At 43.7% G+C, this 23,745-nt stretch overlaps 1 protein-coding gene across 6 annotated transcripts in view; it reads right to left on the minus strand.

Annotated features, from left to right (window-relative positions):
* Nucleotides 1–23,745, minus strand: part of MDGA2 (MAM domain containing glycosylphosphatidylinositol anchor 2) — a 1,540,171-nt gene that overhangs the window by 49,918 nt on the left and 1,466,508 nt on the right. For all 6 annotated transcript variants that reach the window (XM_078659694.1, XM_078659693.1, XM_078659692.1 and 3 more), the window contains 2 exons: nt 13,045–13,200; nt 7,350–7,508 (listed from right to left, as the gene is read on the minus strand). In XM_078659694.1, the coding sequence (XP_078515820.1) occupies nt 7,350–7,508; nt 13,045–13,200 (315 nt within the window). The remainder of the gene's footprint in view (nt 1–7,349; nt 7,509–13,044; nt 13,201–23,745) is intronic.

Genomic DNA, 23,745 nt, shown 5'->3' on the forward strand with positions numbered 1-23,745 from the left:
TGCAGAGGACCGGCAATGTGAGTTACCAGTCCGTCCATCCACGATGCCCATGCTGCTCTTCACGCCATGCCAACCACTGCCAGTGACGCTCTCCTTGCTTCCAGCAACTTTCTTCAACGTGAATGGTACTCTTGGCAGAAAACTTGAGAAGGCAAACCTTCAGGAGGACTAATCTGGGGCTATATCTGACATGTGCTCCATCGTGGTTGGTGTGAAAGTTTGACTTTGACCCCTTGCAGCACAACCAGATAGCTGCAGCTGGCACTTTTCTTGATTACTTCAGAAATTCATAACTCCGGTTTAATGATTGAATTATTGTCATTTTGGTTTTGTTATTTTAAATTAAGCACTATTTTTCTAACCTGGTGTGGGGTCTTCTTCTGTGGAGTTCTCACTGTTTTACTGTTAGAAGTGCTGCTCAAATACTTTACACATTGCCTCTAAGTTAAGCCTGACTGCTCTGTCCCAAGCTTCCAAGGGGTTGAGCGCGCGTTAATTTAGGGTTCACTTTTCCCATACCCTGACTAGGACTATGGTTGCTGCTTGACCGGGGATCACTCCCCAGTCAACCAGTGACCCAATTTCTAACAATGAGGATAAAGAAAGACAAGTTCAAATTGCAGGAAAGGCTGCCAGAAATGCTCGTATACACTGGCCAATGACTCTGAGAGTCTACATTAGAAAGTAATGCTTATTGCTATCAGCATTTCGGCGATGGGCTCAGTTAGTGTCTGCGTCTTTGGGGAAAGTGAAACATCTTAAAAATTGTCAGGCATGACGTGGATTGTAATGCCGTCAAACCAAAATAAATGACCTAACTGGACAGTTATTGCTTTTTTACTGAAACACGAAAAGGATCATATATTAAATATCATCTACGTTGATATAGGTCGATATACAGAATTACTGAATTATTTAAATCGCACTAAAGGTTTGAACATTTAACAGCTGCTCCGCGAGAAGTCAGTATTCAATAAAGCGGATTTACGACAGTGTTTTAAGTGCATGCTTGCCCTCGTGAGCTTTAAACCATTATCCTCAGTACGGCACTAAACAACAGGGATCTGTTAAGACGTCACTACAAAAGGGATTTCGTTTCGTGAGGTAGCCGGAGGTTAAAACTTGTATTTCTTTCAGCCTCGAGAGGCCTATTTCAGAATGAGATTGTGAATACACCTCTGGAAGGATTAGAATGAAGGCTCATGTTCAGCTGGGAGTATGGGAAAAATCAGCTTGTGGCTGATGTCAAACGTTCAATCCGATCATTCAAGAGAAACCACAGTCGGAGACTGCTGGTACCAGCCAAGGAGTTTAAGATGCTGAAATGGTATACAATAGAAGGCCGAGAAGAGATACAGCTGGACATGTATCAATATTATTTCCCTCTACCAAGGGCATTAACATCTTTACATTGCCATTTGACAATTATGGGGCAAAGCAGAAGTTCAGGCATCAAAATGAGGGTGGGAGGGGAAAAAGCTCTTTAAGCCCTACACGCAAGGCAATAAATCATTCAGCAACTGACTCACATTCTCCACAAAATCTCTTTGCTTATAATATACTTTGTTGTCATTTTTCAATCAAGAAAATCAACTACAAAGTGAAGCTTATACCACTTTGCACATCTCAGCAGACTCAGCTGTGCAGGAGCACTACTTCTATGTTCATGTTATTGTTAGTATAGCTGTTTTCTACTTCAGCAAAATTAACAGAGATATACAAGAAAAATAGAACTTCAGGGCACTACACTGACTAAATGTGCGACCCATGCAGCACGTAGTGCAACATACTGGTTGGTCTGTTACCAACCTTTATAGGCATACGCGTTCACTAGTTCCTTGACAGGGCAAAAGTTTAACTATTTTGTGTAGTTTTCTTTCTGATTTCTTCACAAATGTCCTCAGTACAACTTTCCATGCCACTAATTAGGCTCGTTTGGAAGTTCTCATAGCTATAAAGTGCAGGGTAGCAATTTTAGATATTATCCAATGGACCACTTCCGCCATTCATGCTTCAATCGGGGATGACCCCATAGGTTTCCAGTGCATTGCTGTCCTAGCTGTGGCCAGGACTAACCTCATGCCAAACAAACCACTCTGGGATTTCCCCCGTACCCTTACCCAGTATGAGAACACCTCTAACAAGCACACCTCGGCCGACAAAATAATTGGGTTGTCTAAGACTGCATTCATTTGAGTTACTGTTTCTCTCCAATATTGCCATATATTGGGGCTCACCCATACCATTTGATGTTGGTCAACATTGGATGAGTAGCACCTCATGATATCATTATGACCTCTTCCAAATATCCTTCGTATCCTAATGGGCAGGAGCAGACACTATGAGGGATGTTAAACTAAAACAATTTGAATCTATTAATTATGGAGACCTGGGCAACATTTTATTTTTTATTTTAAAGGTTTTATATAGCGCTGGCTAGACCTGGAGGTATCAGAGCGCTTTACATGAGCATCAGATCAGTTACAGGTTACATGGTTACAAAGGTTACACAGTTATTAGAACATGGCAACATAGTTACTTGTAAGGTCAAGATAAACAATAAGCACAAATACGTAAGGGGAAAAGCAGGCAAGGGGAAAAATTCAGGGGAGGGGGGAAGGGGCTAATATTTTCTTCATCGAAGAAAAAAAACAATTACCCATCTTTTCTGTTTTTTAGCTAGAAATGCAGGCAAACTGAAATGCTACACATCAAGGAAGAGAGAGGAGGGAGTGATTGTTGCGGAAAGGCCTTTTGAAACACCTGACACAACAATTTAAGAAGAGCCCTTTCTTCCCAATTGAAATGCTTGTTTTAGAATGGCGGCCCGGCCCCTCTCTTCCTGATGCTGTGCCAGGCAGCTCCCTGCACCCGTTGTTTCTTGTTTAGTAAAAACATACTACACTCTACTCTTCTAGGCTTCATCACTTAAGTCCATGCTCATGGATTACTCCCATCATACCTTTAGCCCAGCAAGTGGGTGAACCAGTGCAGCTGCAGTTATGTTGTACAGTTGTGACTCAACCTTGCACCCTGCCTTCCAATGTTAGTACTGTCTGTGTCAGCTCCTTGTTGCCCTATACCAAACTGTTTTAACAGCATGACTCAACATTCTAACATTCTCCTGCCCATCACTGATGGGGGAGTGACTTCAAAAACTCTACTGAACTCCTAATTGTACACATCGCATCATGATATTGACATCTATCTTTATCCATGTGGCAGACCTGCATTCTCAAGTATTTTTCTGTCTTAAAGGGGGTGGATCTATTCATTGCTGCTGAATCTGAGCTGTAGTATGCATTGGAAACAGATATGATATTCCCCAGTTTAGTCTGAGCCCTGATAGGTCTACAAAGCGTTTTAGTGGTTATTTTGATTGTAATAACAGTGATTGGGGCTTTTAAGGTATCAAAGTGTGTCATCCGCATTGAGCTATATCATGTGCTGTAATTCGGCAACATCTGTTGCATTCGTTTTCCCATACTGCCTAAAGGTTTCTGCCAGAGGTTCTATACCCAAGTAAATAGGATGGAGGACTGGACTGGGCACCCCGCTGTACACCTCTGCACAAACTCAGCTTGCAGAAAGTACCTGACTGCCTAAAGTTCAAGTAAATATTTGGCCATATTAAACACATTAGCTCAGATCACTAGGATTTAGAATGAAGAAACATAACATTTGTTATTGCCGATGTTCTAAGCAGTTATAGTGACTGAGCCAGTCTCCGCATTCCATAGAGAGTGCCATATGTGTGTTTTGCCTCTAATGTAAACTCAACAAGCAGGGTGAAGGGACTAAGCTGAAGTGGGAGAGTATTCCAAAGAGAACACCCAAACTGTTTTAATGGGCAAAACCTACAGCGAGGTCAGGGTGGTTTGAAAAGAAAATGTAGTGTAGCTGATTGCAAAGATCATAATGGATAGTGAGCAGTTGAATCCCAGGGTCCCAGGCTGAATTTGTAGGTGGCAAGGTATAACGTCAGAGCATGGTAGGAGTGAGAAGAGAAGTGACGCTGATGTGGTGTGGCAGCAGATGATTTCAATGTTAGCAGAGTAAAGTACTTTGGACTGCAGTGCTACCCAGAGTCTATGTGCTAGGCATAGTAAAAGAACAAATATTCTGATTATCATTTGCAAGGAGATTATATGGAGAAAAAAATGAAGAAAACCAATTAAGGTTGTGTAGAGTGAGAAACAGAGAGGACCTGGAAATGAGCACTAAGCTCTATGGACACCAACTGGTAGGGTGGTTAGAATCCCCACTGTGGTTAGTGTCGATGGCAAGAAGAACTAGGAACAATAAACAGAGTAGTTGGAGAAGTAGGCAGGGAACAAACGTCTTAGTCCATGATGCTAAAATAGACTAGGGGCAGGGATATGCTAGAGTGGTTGACAGTGTTGAATACATCCGAGAGATTGAGGAGATAAAGTGAGGTCATTCAGGTGCACAGACGTTAGAGAGATGCATGATAACCATTTCATAGACTGGCATTTAATGAAGACAAATAGCAGAGGATTAAGTATACTGAAGAATGGGTTCAGGAGATAACATTCGTTTAGGCGTAGAAAAGAATTGGAGAATTGAGAATATTGGTAGTTGTCTGAACATAAAGGGACCGTTGCTGTTGGTATTTTAGAAAGAGAAAATAACAGATTTGAAGCACTGAGGATTTATTACACAAAAGTAGTTAAGAAGCACAGTGAAGCAACTTGACAAAGAAGAAAGATAGCTGTAGTGGCTTTCGTTCTTGAAGACAGAAAGGGTTAAAGGGGGTGAATGATGGGTCAGTGGAGCTAAGTATGGAAATTGATTCTGAAAGACGTGTCATTGTGAGGGTATTGAAATATCCAGTGTTTTGGGAGGTGTGTTGACTAGAGAGGAGAAAGCCAAAAGTATGTCTGACAAAAATTTATAGCAAATCACACTCTGCATCTTCATGATCACCCAAGATGTATTTCCTTTTTCTAGGCCCTATTATTACTTCTATTATGATTGTGTGTGCTGTGACTGTTATTCAGTGACATACGTGTGATTTTGTGCTAAAATGGTGCTGTCAAACTTAATTTAACCTAATTGGTCTATTTCTTTTCTTCACATTTTCTAACTTTGAATGTGTGCCGTAATGTATAGCACATATAAAAATGTGTAAACATTTTAACCATTCCTATGCCTATGCATAGTATTTTGCACTGAAAGCATGCACTACCAGTAAAACAAGCTATAATAGATATCCCACACATAGCATGATACAAGCATTAGTGCATTTTACAAGGCAGCTTAAAAGCACCAGTGGAGGGGATGACAGCAGCAGAACCATAACTTTGTAAATATGGCACTGTCCCGCTGTCTCCCTTTCGTGCACGGCAATTCTTCAACTTTGGATGCTTCACTGCATTGCATAACCTCTAAGTCTAAATCTAGACCTAAGTTTGAAGCGTGAAACCACTTTGGGGGGTGGGCCGCTTGTTGTATCGGGTCTCTGGCCCTTCATGGTGGGCCCAATATTTTTCAATTAATCTTTATGCGTTCTAGGTGTTTGTTGCCTTTAAAGTTTAATTGTTAATATCTCCAGTTCTCCTTGTCCAAATTATTCAAGCGGGTATATTTCGCATATTATTTCTTTCTCTTTTTAATACTGGATTGAACATTACATTGTGTTTTTTCATAACTTAAAGACTGTTTTTACTGCTGAAACGTAACATGGAAATTTCCTACGGCTTTTGCCATCACTCCCAGGGGTGAAGCAGAGATTCTGAGACCAAAATGGTTGACTTCATCAAATTCACTTATTGTAAGATCTCATCTCATGCCTAAACCATCACCCCATAAATCATGCAGCACAATATTGACTCTGCATCTAACTTCTCCCAGCAGTAATATAATTTCTACCCATCTCATCTTACGTTTCATATAAAATCTTTTAACACTTCCTTCAGAATTATGTTTTGGCCTAAACTGATGCTGCAGATTAATTCAGTAAGCGATCTGCTTCCTAAACAAATGCTTCCAATTATTGACAGAACTGTTTTGAGAAGAGCTTTAAGGAGACGTTGAAGTGAGATTGATGAGGTCAATCGCCATGGGCATTGTGGTGAGTGTTGCTTTGTTTAGATGTTTTTTTAAGAGCATTGGATTTTTACTATCTATGTAGATGAGTGTGCAATTGTGCTTTGAGTGCTCAGATGGCATGTGAGATCCATGGCTTTGAACCATTAGCCAGGTTAATGGAGAAAGCAAAAATGAATTCAAAGATCTCTGCGCTCATATAAAGGGTAAAAACCCACAACGTCGATTGCATTGCTATAAGAAAGGACTACTTAGATATAATTATGAATAGGAAAATGTTTGCTAGGTCTTATCCCCATCGCATCCAAATCTGAACTTCAAATATAGGTTCTCTCACTCAAATCTCACTCATCTCAAACATTAGTCTTTTTTATACCACCAAACTATATACATGGATTTCAAATTATGAGAGCCATGTGCAGTTTGTTTTTTCCTGAACTCAAATGCTCTATTATCCTTTTCTCTATTATATTTTATTGTAATATCAAATGCTGATGTATATCCATACTTGGGCTAAACAGTCTCTCCTTATAGCAGTCTCCACATCTATAATGCCATGTTTTGGTATTCTGCTCAATGATACAATGTGTATATATAGAAACTAGGCATATTGTGATTTCAGGTGCCATGCATAGCACAAAGGTTGTGATTTAGAACGCAATGTAGAATTTGAGCAAATTGTGAACTATAGTATTAGGTGTTGGGTGGAAATGGCATTACAAAAATGCCAGGAATATAGGAACCAAATGATCAAATACAGTCAACAGAAATTAGGCAATCTCCATGACATACTAAGGGTGATCAGCATAATTGGTTCGTCTGACAGGTACATCACATGGAAATCAGTCCTTTTAGCTACCCAATTTATAAGTATTTAATAATCTGAACTGGTTGTCTGTGTCTTTCCCGGCATATATTAACCATAGTATTGATCCAAAAAGGCTTAAAAAGTAGCAGAGGTCTTAAAAGCAGGCAGCTGCACTGGGGGACTTCAATTCAAAAGTTATTTCTGGTGAAACAATTAGATTACATGACATTTACAATGTTTATGATTGTCTTTTGAGTTTTCAGTAGTACAAAACAATTATTGTTTGTGTCGTAGATCGTCAATTAAAATGAAATATTAAATTGCCGTAAACCTCTGAAACTTAAAGTATAAGCAGTTGCAATGATGACTGTAAACATCAATTACTTAGTAAGACCTAGATAAAATGTGACACACTGAATACTAAGTTCTCTTATATGCAGACAACATTACTTTTCGATTGGGGTGCCCTTACCTATATGTCGGCCATACATGTGGTACCAGAAACTGAAGCAATATACTGTGTTGGTGGCTCCGTATGGGTTTTTGGGAGCCAGATTGAACAAAGGACTAACCAAACGGGCCATCTCTCCTTCTTGTCTTGGGCGAGATGTCTCAATGTAAAGGTAGAAACCTGGTAGAGTAAAACAGGAATATAAAGGATTATAATTTGCTACTTTGCATAAATAGTGTTTAAATTATAATCAACACATAAGAGTAGCATTTTAAGAAAAGGTTAGCAAGTCCGGTGACACAATTAACAGCCTAATTATAGAATTTCTTCAAAATGTCTCCCAAGGTGGTAGGGTTATATCTTATAAACCTATACTTTAAATATGTGTTTCCTGGAGTTCACTCAATTCCTAGAAAGATGAACTCTATCAAAATAGGAATCATAGTCATATGATATGCCTGTATGGATTCTTTAATACGTCATTGACTGTATTCATGGACATCACACAATGTTCATAATACATTGTTGAATTGTTTAGTACAAAAGATGGAACATATCTATGGTAACTGGAATAAATATATTAATGTCCTCATAATCAAATAACTCTAAATATGTAGTTCACTATGAAGGGACCTCAAGAGCAAATTATTGATTTATGTATAATAAAACATAATTCAGCCATTACATTTAAAGTAATATGATGCATACCATTCTATTATTCTTTTCAACTGTTAATTTGTTTGCAAACAATTATAAAATAACTTTGTTTATCAGAACATACTTATGGCTTGAATGTTTCATACTGCAGCAGTGAAATAGTGAGAGTACTGTATGAAATCCTCGAGTAAAATAATAAAAAGATTTATAACTGAGGTACGTTTAATTATTTGGGGGTCATTTCCATGCTAAACCTGTACTTTGTGATCACCCAGCTAATACATGTTTAGTCTAGTATACAGCCAGAACAGCAAGAACTCCATATCTAATCCTGAAAATAAAATTATGAATGACATCATAATAAACCCTTAATATATAACAGGGCAGTCAACGAATGCACCCTTGACCTTATTGAATGCCTGTTTTGTAAATCTGTGCATATGCTCCTTAGTTTGCAGATTCACTAGTTCAATGTCAAAGTTTGCAGTTCTGGGGCTGCATGATAGAAAGTGCCCTGTGGGTGCAACAGGTAGGTGCACCAGTTGTTTGTGCCTGAGGCATACAAAGTAATGAATGTACAGCAGTGAACATCAGGTTAATGAGCCATATTCTGGTTTCGGCCAAATATCATATATTTTATTAGAACAGTGAAATGTTAGGCGCTCTACCGAAAAGAATGGAGTGCTCCAGGCTTCTAATGCCCGGTAGAAGCCCGGAGCTCGTGGAGCCCCAGTGGATTTCTTTCCCCTCAGGCTCTGTTAGGCCTTTGTTTTACAAATGAGAACATTCTGCCCTCTAGGGGCAGAATGTTCTAATAGACTTGGAGCCCTCCATAACGGGCTCTATCAGGCCACTACGTTGCTAAAGCTGGATTGGGCCTTTAAAGGCCTGTAGAGCCCACTATAGAGGGCTCCAAGGCTTTAATATTTCATGCATATATTTTATTTCTGGTGTACAGTCAGGTGATAAGACATTTGTTACAAATAAAACATTATTAGTTTACAGATTAAACATATGCAGAATCTAGTATGAGTTTTGTGTACGTAAAATAATCACCCATGTGTAGTCACATTTGTCAATGGCATTTCTAATGCATGGTTGAATCGATTGCTTCATCACATTTATCAAATCTGGCTTGACAATTTAAATTTCTGTTCTCAAAAATCACAAATTCTAGCACATCCAGGTAACTGAACACATGGGCAACCTTCAACATTTGGAGAAGGACGGAAAAAGCAGAAATTATCTTTTTTCAATGTTATTCTTGACCCTCTCAACATAATCTATGGACTCATCATATGTATAGTCACTAGAGTACAACTTATGTGAAGTCCTGCCTAAACGAGTAGTAAAATATGTTTTTCATGAAGTCAGTGTAAGCAATTCTCAAACTTTCTCCTCAAAAGCTCTCCTTAGCCACATGACTGATATTTACAATTTTTAACCAATTGTTAGCCAATTCAGGGAGACATTTAGGCCTTTGTGGGCAACCCTGCAGCAAATGCTGCGGCTGCACTTAAGTCAGAGCATTTCCCTGAACATTGTGTTGCCCTCTCAGCAAATGTTTTGTTTTTCAAAAACAAACTCTCAAAGGGGGAGCCCCCTTTCCCAAGGGGGCTCTGCCTGGGAAAACCTGGTGCCTCCCCCATCTCTAAATGGGGTGGAGGAACTACGAATTTGGTGAGTTGGGCAATCCACCAAGTTATGAGGGTTCTCAGCAGGGCCAGATAGGCCTTTTATTCCACCAGGCATTTATCTGGTTCGCTGGAGCCTTTGGAGGCTGAATTTGAAAGCTCAGGGCTGCCCCTGGTTCCTCTGTCACATTTTCCTGAGGTTAACATCAGCAGTCACAGAAAGCAGACGAGACAGAGAAAAAGAGGGAGGGAGTTGAAGTACAGAGAAATATATCGGAGAGGGGGAAGAGAAAAAAGAGAGAATGGATTGAAAGAGAGAACCTGAGAAGACGTGGGACTGGGGCTTGTGAGCCTTTTTGCGAAGGCTGCTTTTGATTCCCCACTCCGGCCCTGTTTGCCAAACTCTAAATGGCACTTCCCGTTCTTACTCACTGCTCCAGTAGAGGGTAATCAATGTGTGTCCTGCTTTTTTAGCACATATCATCAATTATGTTTTTTTCTCTTTGATAATAAAGATATGCAGAACACCGAAATATGTATTTAAAGCTATTGCATGCCTTTCACTCTTTTGGTTTCCATAAATGATATTGCAGCTCAAGTGTTAAGATAAAATGAGCTGCTACAGTGCAGAAGTTTGGTCCCTGAAAAATAAATGTTTGCCTTTGTCAAAAGCAATCCCTGATACTAAAAATAGAAAGGTGACAAGACCGGGCTTCAAGTCTTTGATCACCGTCAGCATTGGCCTATGTCCATTGCCAATATATTGTAATTTAAAATTTCCTATACCACATTTAGATGATCAGGAAGGTGTGAGTGCAAAGGTTCGCTTGCACAATAGGAGAGGCAGGGCATGGATAATCTGAAACATCTGTCTGATTCTCACCAACATATGGTTAAACTACTCCCCTTCAACAACACAGGCCAGGGGCCATATTACAGATAGTGCCCCATGTAGGAAAAAGCCTCTTTTGACATGGTTAGTCCCCACTTTTTGCTTGATGCTCAAAGTAAATTCAAAACTATATACGCACTAGGTCCCTGCTATTCATGTTCCCAGGGCCAGATCTCTTTCCCAACTTCTGTTTTCCTTGTAAGTCCCTAGTAAATGGTACCCCTAGTCGCTAGGGCGTGGGCACTGAAGAGGGTACACTAGGGCTGCAGCACAAATTGTGCCACCCCAGAGACCCCTGACTAAGACTATGCAAACTGGCATTGCAGGTTGCATGGCTTGGTGTCAAGAAAACCGAAGGGTCGACATGGCACACAGCCTTGAGCATGAGTTCCAGGTAAGTCATCCCTACTGAAAGCCTTACAGCCCTTAGTTAGGGTGCAATAGATCCCATGTTTTGACATATCTGCATAGGCATATATGACCCTGCAATATCTGAGCCATTCTTGGATATTGCAAGTGCACAGGGAAGACATAAAGAGACCCCTGAGACCTACTTTGTGAATGGCCCAGCTGTCCGGAAATTGCCTCTCCAGGTTGCCTGCTCCTGACCGCAAGGACATCTTGATGCATACTGCCCTATCTTCTCTGCACCAGATCAGCCCTGATAATGATGATCCAGCTATGCTCTCATGGTCTTGTGGCTCTTGCAACCTGCTCTCTCAAGTGGACCCCCTCAGACTAACCTGTAAGTCCCCATGTGCAGTTTATTTTCAAGTGGCCCTCTCTCCAATAGCGCACCAGCTACCAATGACCTCAGGACCCTGCTCTCGGTCGAATCTGAGATGCTCTCAAGAATTCACCGGTGGAACACTGGACCTGGCCTTCCTAACTACCAAAATCCAAGAGCTGAACCTTGAAAGTTGACTGTACGATTTTACATGCATTTTTGCCTTTTTCCCCATTGATGTCAATGGTGCACAATTGCACACATATGTGACTGATTTTGCGAAGTCTAAAAATGAATAACTATAAAAGTACTTACTGTAGAACAACATTATTGGTCTGAAAAACTATTTAAGAATCAATATTATTTTTGCCAATCAGTCTCAGATTTATTCTTGAGTGTACGTCCCATTTATTGTCTCTCTGAGTACAACAAATGATTAGCACTACTCTCTGATAATCCTAACTTCTATCCTATACTACTACAAATAGAGTGTTAGTATTATTTACTTTGTAAATAAATAAGGCACTCACTGGACTCTCTACACAGTCTACTTTCTTTTAGTACACTATATAGAGAGGCAGCTTTCTACACCCCGGGGGGCACAATGGGAATTTGTGCCCGCTTTTTACACTATGGTATTACAGAAGGGGGCTGAAGATGCTTGTGCAGCCCCTTCTGTAATACTGATAGCACTGGCACACATGTAGTGCCACCACCATCTTCAGAGGGCATTCCCTCATTTGTATGGGAGATGGACCCATGCAAATGGGGGACTTACTTTGACTCTGCATCCGCACCATATTATGGAGGCGGGTGCAAAGGTAAACAGGAGGAGCGCTCACAATGCACTGCCAAAAGATCCCTGAGAGCAGACATGGGGAAGGTGAAAAGGGGATCCTATGGACCATTCAGGCATCTCTGTCCTCACTTTAAAGTAAGCTAGGTTGCTACCTGCACTATGAAACACTGAGTGGCTTGTAAACAGATTCCAGTGAATCACCAGTCCCAGAGCAGAGTGAGTGTGCAACTGCCCTGGAGGCAGCGCATTCATTGTAATAGGGCACATTGTTCCTGTTTACACCTGGTACGCCTATTTAAAGGTGCACTGTGGGGCAAACAAAGACAGTGCACCCTATCACTAATACGGGCCCTGTTCTACCAGCTTAGAATGTAATGAATTTGAACCTTCGGATTTCGCAAAAATACTATTCTTAATTTTTTTACTTCCTTAGTTCATTGAGACTCGATCACACAGATTCATGCTGTGCATCCCAAGAAATGAAGCCCTCTGTAACCAAGTGGCCTCTGTCCTACAAGGTGCCACTGCCATCAGCATGGTTTTCCACCATCTACTTGAAAGCCAAATCCATGAATATCAACTAATTGATAAGTAGACAAGCCTGTGTATAAAAAAGCCGCTCCATGATTTTCAATTGTAAATGAGAAAAGTGTTTAAATTTGCAAAGATGAACAAATGTTTGGAAATCTGTTCTAGGATGACCTTAAGTTTTTGTCAGAGAAAGTGTAAATTTAGAACATTTCAAATCTCACTAGTAGAATGGTAAATTGTATTTTAACTGAATTTCCATAGCTTTTTGGACAATGTCAGACTCGTTAGTAAATAAAAAATATTTTGTCCAACTCATTTCGGGCATTATTGTCTTCTCAAAGAAAGACAAATGGGTAGGGGACAATAATTTGAGTGGCTTGGCATAGAATTTGTTCTTACACAGTATTTTAATGTTGTCGACAAGGGTTTTATTGGTTGTGAAAGACTAGGGTTTCCGAACACAAATCCACACTTACCATACTTGGAGCCACTGCGATCAGTGCTTGGTCCAGTATTTGGGGTATATTTGGTGTCCCTTGTTATGGCACTTTGTCTGGTCCAATCAAAAACATCTGTATCATCTTGAGTAAACAGACATATGCTTGCATCTTCAAATCCACAGTGAAACTCTCCTGCAAATAAATCAATAAGTCTGATTTCAGAGAATGCACATTTCTAATACAAAAAACTTTAAAGAAGACATTTTTTTAAATACATTCTAGCTTTTCTTCTTTTTAACTTTTCATTTTGCTCAACATAGTGCGTACCAAAATGTTTACAAACACAACAACCTTTGTCCAAAGTGTCCCCATTACCCTAAAAGTCCCAATCCATTCTTCTACTCTAACCCCAGTTGAGCAGGACCATGCATAAAGCAACATTTCGTAAAAAAAAAGAAAGCATTTAGAGTCTATTGAAGACCTGAGAAGGACATTCTAGGAGACGCATCAACATATAATCACAATTGTGCAATCATGTGGACATCTGGGTCCTATCATGTAAAGGGCGGACTTTCCCTGTTTGCACCTGGCGCAAACAGGGAAAGTGCACCATATTACATAGAATGCGCTGCCCCCAGGGCAGCCGCGAACTCGCACTGCCCTGGGGGCACCACATTCAAGTGAAAAACAGAGCGGCTGCTTTGCAGGAGCTCAGTGTTTTCACAGTGGTCCATGCAACACCCTTTCCCCACTCCATAAGGCTGCTCTCAAGGCACGCACTAACAGTGTGCCACTAGGTGGTGCACTGTCAGTGTGACTCCTTAGGGCTTTTTGCCTTTGTCACCGCGTCTCTAATACGGCACAAGCGCAGAGGGAAAGGGATTCCCTCATTTGCATGGGGCCGCACCCGCATGCAAATGAAGGCATGCCATGCCGTCTTGAGAAAGTGCTGGCGTTGTATGTGCGGCAGCACTTTCAGAATAACAGAAGGGGCCACAGAAGTGTTTGCTGCCCCATCTGTAATACCAAAGGGCTCCTGTTGCGCCCCTGGGGCACCTTGTGTAATACGGCCCTTGATGAAGTCATGTCTAGAGGGAAGTAGATATAAAGTAGTGTTATCCCAAAAGTTATTACAAAATCCACATCCTCAATTGATAAGTGAACCTCTTATGCACCCCCAGTGTTTGTGAGGTCTCTGCCTCCGGCTCACCAGAGGAGTTTTTTTGTACAGTATTAACATTACACATGGTAGTAAAGTAACTCACAAGGTATTTCCCATTTCAGCCATAGGGCTTTTTACAGTTAGTATTTCTTTAGAACTGAGTGTGAGTGATCTCAAACTAATTGATGCTAAGATCAAAGGGAACCATTTTGTCACTGCGTCACCTTGTCTGAAATTCTAATTTTATTCTTGCAACCCCATCTATCTTGCCACATAGTGCCATAACTAAACTAAAAATAAATGATAACACTGTGTAATAGCGATCTCCTTGTGAAATATTATGTTAGTGATGTAACAAATAGTTATTTTTCTCAAAATATAATAATATATTTTTCTAAATGAGTGAAAGATACACAGCTATGCCTCCAGGTCAATCACTAAAAACTTAAACCTGATGTATTGGTTCAACTCAGCATCAGTACACGCACATATATTTTAAATGGACCCTACTTTACTTTGTTAGACAGAAAGAAAGTGCAGTGTATCAAAAAAATCAGGAGATAGGTCTATGCTTGTAGCTGTCTTTCAAAATCCTGCTTTTGTGGTAGTGTGATGATGGCTCACAAATATCTATTAGACACTTTTGCTATCGGTACAGTTCATGGACGCAATGACATATACAATTTGAATATCATTCATAATTGCTCTTCCTTTCAATTAAGACGGATTGATTCCTTTTTGTGGCATAAAGCTGTTGGGTAAGGCTCAACAAATTGTCCATGTTGCCCACCTGACAAGGCCCCATCTGCTGTGCTACTGCAGTTCTTCAACACTGACTATTCCTTCCAACCGCGACCCGTGCAGGTAAGAGTAGTAAGGCGTAGGGGGCGGGTTGAGGGGGATTCAACATATAAATGGGAAGAGGTGTGGTGCAGCGGCCAGAGCGGCTGACTCCGGAACACAGGGGTTCACGGTTCGATCACCAGCGGCAGGTTTGCCCAAAACCTTGTGACTCTGGGAAATAGCTTGCTTAATCTTCCTGATGGCCCTCAGTGCCGGGACACCTCTCTGGAGGTAGCTGTGCGCTTTACAAATGCTGGTATATAATTTCATTTTACACCCACAAGGGAAAATTAAATAAATAATACATTTTCCTATGTCGTTGTCTGTCGAAATCCCCCCCCCCCCACCTGGCCCCACCACTCTTAACTGCATGGGCTGCAGCTGCTCCCTTCCCTGCCATCCATGGCTGTTTATCTAGGTCATTGTACTGCCTGCTGTTGTACATTCAATCCCTGCCTGAGAGATACACCGGCAATTCAAAGTTTTCTGTAATAACACGTTTCTGTGCACTAAGCAACAGACTAGTGGGCTCTCCAGTTCTTTTTTTTTTTTTAAAGTTCTTTTTATTAACAAAGTAAAATAAAAGCATCAGGTGACAAACATTAGTTTCATTATTGACAATTACACATTACCATATTACAGAAGAAGATATTCCATTATTTTCCGGGATCATGGGGAATCCAACGCCACTAACGCTTCTTTGGCCACTGGGGGGTACATATATTCTCCCTAAAGCTATTCCAAGCACCCCATACTTTCCCCCTTTCCGGGGGCACCCCCTTGCAACGTACACTGATCTCTCCCTGAACATGCACCATTCTAAATCCTCCATCCAGTTCCCAATCTGGGGCACCTAACTGGCCCCCCACAGCTGGGCAATGTTATGCTTAGCAATCATACACACCAGAGTCACCCACTGTTTCCCATATGAGGTCAGGTTTGTGGGTTCCCAGACATTCAGCACACATCGTCGGATTTCCAGCATCAACTCAACACTCATTACCTCACGGATCATATCATGGATCTTAACCCAGTAGTCTTGTATTTTCACACAGTGCCACAAAATGTTAATGAACGTCCCCGTCTCCCCACATCCCCTCTGACACTTTCCACTCTCTGTCAAACCCATCCGCACCAACCGGGGTCCCGTGGTGTAAGACCGGTGAAGTATCTTCAATTGCACCAACCTAAGTCTCATAGAAATGGCCACCACTTTTGGGGAGGAGACTGCTTCTCTCCAGTCCTCTTCATCTAATATCAGGCCATCGGCGCCCCACTGCTCCCTAAGTGTCACCAATGGATCCCCCATGGGATTAATCAGTTTCTTGTATATTAGTGAGATGTTTTTTTCTGGGACATGGCCATGCAAAACCCGGACTTCCAAAGATGAAGCCTCCGGAAGTGTAGCGTCTCTGGGAACATTTGCAAGAAGGTATCGGTAACGCTCACTCTCCTGGAACTGGTATTTCCTTTGCAGGGCGTCGAAGGTAAGGATTCCGTCTCTCCCCCAAATGTCCTTGATCTGGGAGATCCCGATGAGATCCCACCGGTCGAAACCCCTCATTTTCCACAGGCTGCCCAATCTCTCCGAGCTCCACAACGGGGTAGCCATAGGGAGTTTCTCCTCCCATTTGAGGGATCGAGTATCTGTGTGCCTACATAGACCGCGTGAGCCGCTGGCCCGACAAGGGGAAACCGACCTCTCCTAGCATACAGAGCCCTAGTGAAATCCCCCCCTGGCATTTGGCCCGATCCATTGCATATCCGGGATCTAAAGGACCCGTAAATAGCGTGGTTTATCGCCAGCCCAATAGTATTTCTTGAGGTCCGGCAGTTCAATTCCTCCGTTGTACCAGGGAAGGGTAAGCTTGGAGAAAGCAATGCGGGGCCTACCGTCCCAGAGAAGCTGTCTTTGGAGGGACTCTATTTCTGTAAAATATGAGGGGGGCACCGGTTCCATTGTGTTCTGGAGCGCTTACAAGAAGCGGTGAAGGGCCATCATTTTAAACAACACCGCTCGACCCAATAGAGAGAGTGGCAGCGACTTCCATCTCGCCACATCTCTACAAAATCTGGCAAGAGGAGGACCCAGGATATTATCATATCTCAACTTTGGGTCCATAGTCACAAATATTCCCAGGTACCTAAATCCCACCCTCTCAACCTTTACCGGGCAAGAGCCCGGAATAACCGGTGGGTCTGCGCTGATGACAAAAAGCACCGACTTCGACCAGTTAATGGCGAAGCCAGAGTGCCTCCTGAATATGGCCAGGACATTCATGAAACAGATCTGTGATTCTCTGGGAGTGGTAAGATAAAGCAGAATATCATCTGCGTACAACTAAATCTTGTCTTCCCACACCGATGTCCAGCGCAGACCTCTAATCGAACGATCCCAACGAACCCAGGCCACCAGAGGCTCGAGTGCCAATGCAAATAAAAGTGGCGACAGAGGACACCCCTGTCATATACCTCTGCCCAAAGGGAAGTCAGCGGATTTGTGGTTATTTACCACCACCCTGGCTATAGAATCTGTATACAAGAGACGGACCCAGCCAATGAATTTGTGGCCGAAACCCAACTTCTCCAAGACTGTAAATAAATAGGGCCACTCGACTCTATCAAAGGCCATGGTAGCATCTAGGGACAGCAGGATCGCAGGTTCGTGAATGTGCGACGCTCCTCCCAGGATTCCATGCAACCTTCGTATGTTAAGGGCCATATTTCGGCGTGGCATAAAGCCAGACTGATCTGGATGTATCAGAGTGGTAATGACCTTGACCAGCCTAGTCGCCAGCAGTTTTGCTAGCACCTTGGGTTCTGCGTTTAGGAGCGAGATTGGCCGGTAGGAAGAGCACGTTGTCTTAGGCTTGCCTTCTTTGTAAATAACAATGATATTAGCAACTCGCAGATCGTATGGGAGCTGGCCTTTTTCTTTACTCTCGACAAACATGACCCGAAGAAACGGTGCTAATTTGTTCACGCTGAGTTTATACAATTCTAAGGGGATTCCGTTCAGGCCCAAGGCCTTTCCGGAATGAATCCCCCAAATAGCCTGAGCCACTTCGTTGTTTGTGAAGGGGGAGTCCAGGTACTCCCTATCTTTATCCGACAGAATGGGCATTTGAATGTCCTGTATCATTTCCGCGTTATCTGTCTTAGGTACCTGCAGATGCATACACCGAATTATAATAAGCCGAGAACTCGTCCACAATCAGTTGTGGATCCGTCACACTACCGCCGCCTTCTAGCTGCAACTCTAGCACCAATCTCGACGCCCACTCCCCTTTCTCCAGCCACGCAATCAGCTTCCCGTCTTTGTCTCCAAGCTCGTATATCCTACTCTGGGTATCTGCATGCTGGACTCTGGCCCTCCCTCTGACCAAGCTCCTGTACTCATCCCGTAGGAGACTCAAGCGGTGCAACCCCTCGGGAGTGGCAGCCCTAGACATCTCCCCCTCCATTTCCGTTAATTCCATCTCCACTCTCCCTACCTCCGCCCGGCTCTTCTTCCTTCTCCCTGAAACTAACAATAGAATTTGCCCTCTGATAACTGTCTTGTACGCCTCCCACAGAGACTGGGTATCTATCTGTGACCTGTATTGCCTCTTTCTTTGTGTCAGGGTCTCGTAAGTGCCAGGCATTTATGGGGGCAATCCTACCCACATCTCTTTGTCCCACCTCCATCCTAAGCCAGACCGGGGAGTGATCAGAGATCCCCCTACCCACATGACGCACCTCGCGGATCCATGCAGCCTGTGATGTCGGGACCAAGACATAGTCTATTCTTGATTAGGAGTGGTGCCCGCCAGGATTTCTCAGTCGCCACCCATCGGTAAGCCCAGTAGTTGCAATAAAATCCAACAGCCACCTCTGGCACTGTCAGAATTCAAGCTGGGTGTCTATCCACTTCCCCGTCCATTACCGCATTGAAATCTCCACCCACAATCAGGAGCCCCACAGGCAAAGTTAGAAAAATTGCGCAAAAATCTCGGAAGGTGTCTGTCTGCAGACCAGGAGGAACGTACACGGACAAGAAAGTTACAGTCCTCCCCTCCCACAATCCTGAAATGCCAATGTATCTACCTCGTTTGTCAGCCAATGTGGCATGGACAGTCAGCGGGAATGAATTTCTAACTAGGATACCTACCCCCCCATGACCCGGTGGTAAACCCGGCGTGTCCTGCTAGCTTATAGCCCCCCTTGTGCAGAGCCATACATCGATTTCCGACCAGATGTGTTTCCTGCAGCAACACCACATCCGGGGAATGTCTCCTGATAAGTTGACTAACCATCCCCCTCTTTATCTTATCCCCCAGCCCGTTCACATTCCAACTAAGCGTGGATATTCCCAATCCCAGCTTACCAGAAGACATTGTAATGGTAAATCCTGTCTAGGTCACCTGATGCCATAAAAACCCAACCACAAGTCGCTAATAATAATGCACATAGTAAAATCTCAATTGCAAGAAAGCCCCCAAACTTCGGCCCCCCCTACCCTCTCCCTGCACCCCTGCATGCAGCTAATGCTCAACCCCGACTAGCAGTGTGCCTGTCGCCCCAACACTTATCTACAGCTAACTAAAAGTAGAAAATAGAGGGAGGGCACCAACAAACCCGCCAACCGCACCATCTCCCACCCCGCCACCGCTACTGTGTTTCAAGTCAAATTATAATGATATCTGTACTAGGGCAGCAGGTCAGAGGAGCTGTCACATGCCCACCCCACCCCATGCTTGCTACATCTTACTATTAAACCCTTCGAACATCATTGTGCACAAGGCTATTGTTCGTCCGCTTTGTCTCGATCTCGACTCTCTGCCTCCGTCGCATGGGATCTGTCCAGCCAATCTGGCACCACCTCAGGGTTGTCGAAGAACCAGGCCCTACGGTTGAGCTCCACTCGGAGCCGGGCCGGAAACATAATGGCAAATTTTAGTCCTTTGTCCCTCAATTTCTTCTTCACCGATAAGAAGCCTTGACGCTGTTTTTGCACCATTTGGGTAAAGTCTGGGTAGAAGGAGAGAGTTGCATTTTCAAACTTCAAAGGTGGTCCAGCACGAGCCGCCAGCAAGATCACATCCCTGTCACGAAAGTTCAGGACCCTGGCGATCATAGGTCTGGGGGTGCTCCCGGCCTGGGCACTGCCTCCGGGGACTCTGTGTGCACGTTCTACCGTAAAAAGGTTGCTAAGGCCTTTAGGTTTGAGGTGATTGAGGACTATATTTTCAAGAGATCCAGTGTTTTCCCTTCAGATTTCTCGAGCATCCCAAGGATACAGACGTTGTTCCGCCTGGCCCTGCCCTCATAATCATCCAACTTGCGAACTACTAGGAAACTCGAGGCCTTAAGGTCCCTCAACTCTTGTTGTAGCTGATTCATGTCGTCTATTAAACTGGCCGTCTTGAGCTCCAGTGTCTTTACCTTCTCGTTGGCCTTTGTGAGGTCCGCCCGCAGCAGCCCCATCTCGATCGTGACTGTGTCAAGTTTATTATCCATGACTTCCATTTTCTGGCCCAGGGTTGCTTGAACCCCATTGAAGGCCGCCATTAGGTCTGTCAACGTCCGTTCCGAGGGGGCAAGAGTGACGTCATCACTCCCGGGCTGGGTCTTCCTCGGTTCCACTGGGGACCCCTTCGGGAAGGTCTAGCAATCCTGCCAGTTTGTTTGAATGTTCCTGGAACCCTTGGAGGACCGGGGCAGGGGTTTGTCCAACTCCAGTTTCGTCGCCATATCTCCGCCCTTTCCCCCAAGGCCAGACCAAATTGTAGTCTGTTCCCGAGGTCAGTAACTCTGGTCAGCCGTCCACTCCCGCCGTCCACCAATCGACTATATATGGTCTTGACGTCCCCGAGTCTCTGTTGAGTCACATCCGTTCATCCAGCCAGGGCTTTCCGCGACAATCTCTGCCACTCCCAGAGGGTGTGTGGCAGTCCGAGGGGTTCGCTCCCCTCCCAGAATATCACCACCGAACACCCCGTCCACACAATATTGGCGTGAGCAGGACACCCCACAACAGTCTCTCTCGACCCTCTCGGTATTGTGTACGACCTATGTATTTCTTAGGAGCCCCCCTATGTTGTAGCTCTACACAGCAAATGTTCACCTCGGTGCTTTCCTGTGGAGTCAGGGGTTGCGTCACGACCACTCAGGTCGCTCCACTGTCTTGCCGCGCTTTCGTCATCACAAGGGCGGCTACCCCAGCGGGCACCCCACAGATGCCTCCGGCGCTGTTTTCAAATCGCTGCCAATGTAGGTCTTCTTTATGGGGAGCTCTCAAGACGGTCCAGGAGTCCTATTCCCTATTCAGCCACCGACGTGTCCTCTGTCTCATGCGGCCCACCTAGGTGTCACAGCCTCCTCCACTCTCCATGCACAGTCTCACCCAGGGCACCAGTCATAGGGCAGGCTCAGCATCCATCGCCCGCATCCCTCTTACTCTGCAGCACCGCCTCTCTCACTCCCCGGGTGCCAAGAGTCCCCCGGGATATATCGCCTCCATAGCCGGGCCGATGATTGTGCAGTGTACTCCAGGGTAGCGTCGGCACAGTGCAGTCCCTACTATAGTCTAATTAAGATGTGCCGGGGCGTCGGATGCACTAGCACCCCTCCTGGCCACCATGCCGCCCCTGTGCCTTCATCTCTTTCAATCGCGGCTCCCGGGGGGTGCACACCCATGCTGCGGGCCGGACCGGTGTTAGTCAGTCCGCACCCCCGGGTGTTGACTCACTTGTAGCATCCACTCATGTACGCGAGGTCCCGGCTTTCACGCCAGACCAGGCATCATTCTTCAAAGCGATGCAGCTGTGCCTCCGAGCCACAGAATGACCCGCGGCAGCAGCGTTCGGCGTTGCTTCCATTCCGGAGCCAGAGAGTAGGGCTCGGGCCAGGATACTTACCAGGATAAGTTGGCAGGGGTCGGCGGAGCCAGTTCCCTACGTGGCCATCTTGGTCGCCGGCTTGGCTCCTCCCCCGGGCTCTTCAGTTTTAACATGCCAGTGAGCTAATTAATCATCCGAGCAACTTTAGCTCATGTAGAACAATTAAGAGGGCTAAGAGACTTCAAATAAGCTGGTAGTAACTGGTTCAGATGAGGAAAGGTAAATACATTTATGGTCTGCTGTAGAATGCATTAACTACACCAACCCCACAAATTTTCCATACCGCAAAATAACATTGTCACTGACAGAAAACATCCAGTGCAAAATAGCCTGATCTCAGTGGCATAGCAACGAATTTTGCTGCCCTTGGCAGTCCCTGCGTTTGCCGCCACGTCAGCCGTGTGTTATAGAAGGGGGGTGCCGCCCCCAAAATACATGCTGTCTTGGCAGACCAGCCCCTCCTTGCTATGCCAGTGCCTGATCTTAATGTTCTACAAGAATTGTACTTATGCCTCACACTTTCACTCACTGTCCCAGAGAGCTGTACTAAGTCTCACTGTGGAACACGTGGACTTAATGTTGCGAACAATTTACTAAGCAGGACATTGAATCATAAAACTGCACAGCTTCGTAATCATATCCACACTATTTAACGCAGAACTGCTCCTTATTCCAGAGATTTGGAGTGGAAGTTTCAAGATGGAAAGTGCTGAAATGTTTGTGGATACTGAAAATTTAACTGACTATTTTCTGACCTATTCCACCTTAAAAACGGTCAGAGATTCACTTGTGTGAAGGAAAAGGATACAACAATTTATGTGTCGGTGAAAAAGTGCATTTGCAAGAAAGTAATGGGATTTACCCATGCAGAATTTTAAACTTCACAGAATAAAGCAAGGAGAAATCCCATCTACTTAATGAGAAATTACCGAAATCTTTTGGTTTATGAATATCTTTGTTAACAGGGCCCCAATTTGTTTGTTATACAGTGCATTAGTTCTCATAGCCTAAGGCCATGCACCACAAAACTTTATATACAAAGAAAACAAACAAACAAATGAATAAGTAATAAAATATATACCACTCGCCAATCCGGACCTATGTGCCATTACCTCAGTGTGTTGGGAAATCAATACCCAATGTTAATTGTAACCGACACATTACATGGCACTAAATTCAAAAAGGGTGCTGTAGGATTTCATCTCATTCGCCATTTCATTGCATCGCTCTTTGCCTGAGAAGTTAGACCCAAAAAGTCTAAGTGTCCTTCATAAAACGTCCAATCAAATCACACTTTGCTGTTCAAAGGACATACCGAGAATGCAATTTCCAAAAAGGAACTTTAACATAAAAAACATAATATTTCGAGCTGACAACTGATCGCCCATGTATTATTTATCGCAGGTACCAAACGACAGGCACATTTTAGGGACATCTCTCTCACAAGGAGCACGAAAAGTGCAGCGTACTTTATTCCATAATTGTGTTCGATAAGCATATAACACATTGTTACCTTTTAACCCCTATTGTTAAAATGCGATTAACATTCAGAATTGCTTACTTTACTGTCCAGTACTTGCAAGAAAAGAATTCAATCTTTTTTTAATGAGAAAAGATGAAAGTGAAACTCTTTAAACTATTATGGTGACCTATAGAAAACCATTTTCTGCTTTAAAATCTCATTTACTAAACTGTATCTACTGCAAACTTGTCTGATGTGCACATTCTGATCCAGTGTGCAGATGCACTTCGGTAAAAATAGTCTCACCTCCCTTTTCTCCCAGGTATTCACTCTATTTTAAATAACCCTCCTTCACTCCCAATTAACATTTACAAAATTGATTGCCTCGC

Source organism: Lissotriton helveticus, chromosome 9 (assembly GCF_964261635.1).
Source record: "Lissotriton helveticus chromosome 9, aLisHel1.1, whole genome shotgun sequence".
In the NCBI taxonomy this organism is placed as follows: domain Eukaryota; kingdom Metazoa; phylum Chordata; class Amphibia; order Caudata; family Salamandridae; genus Lissotriton; species Lissotriton helveticus.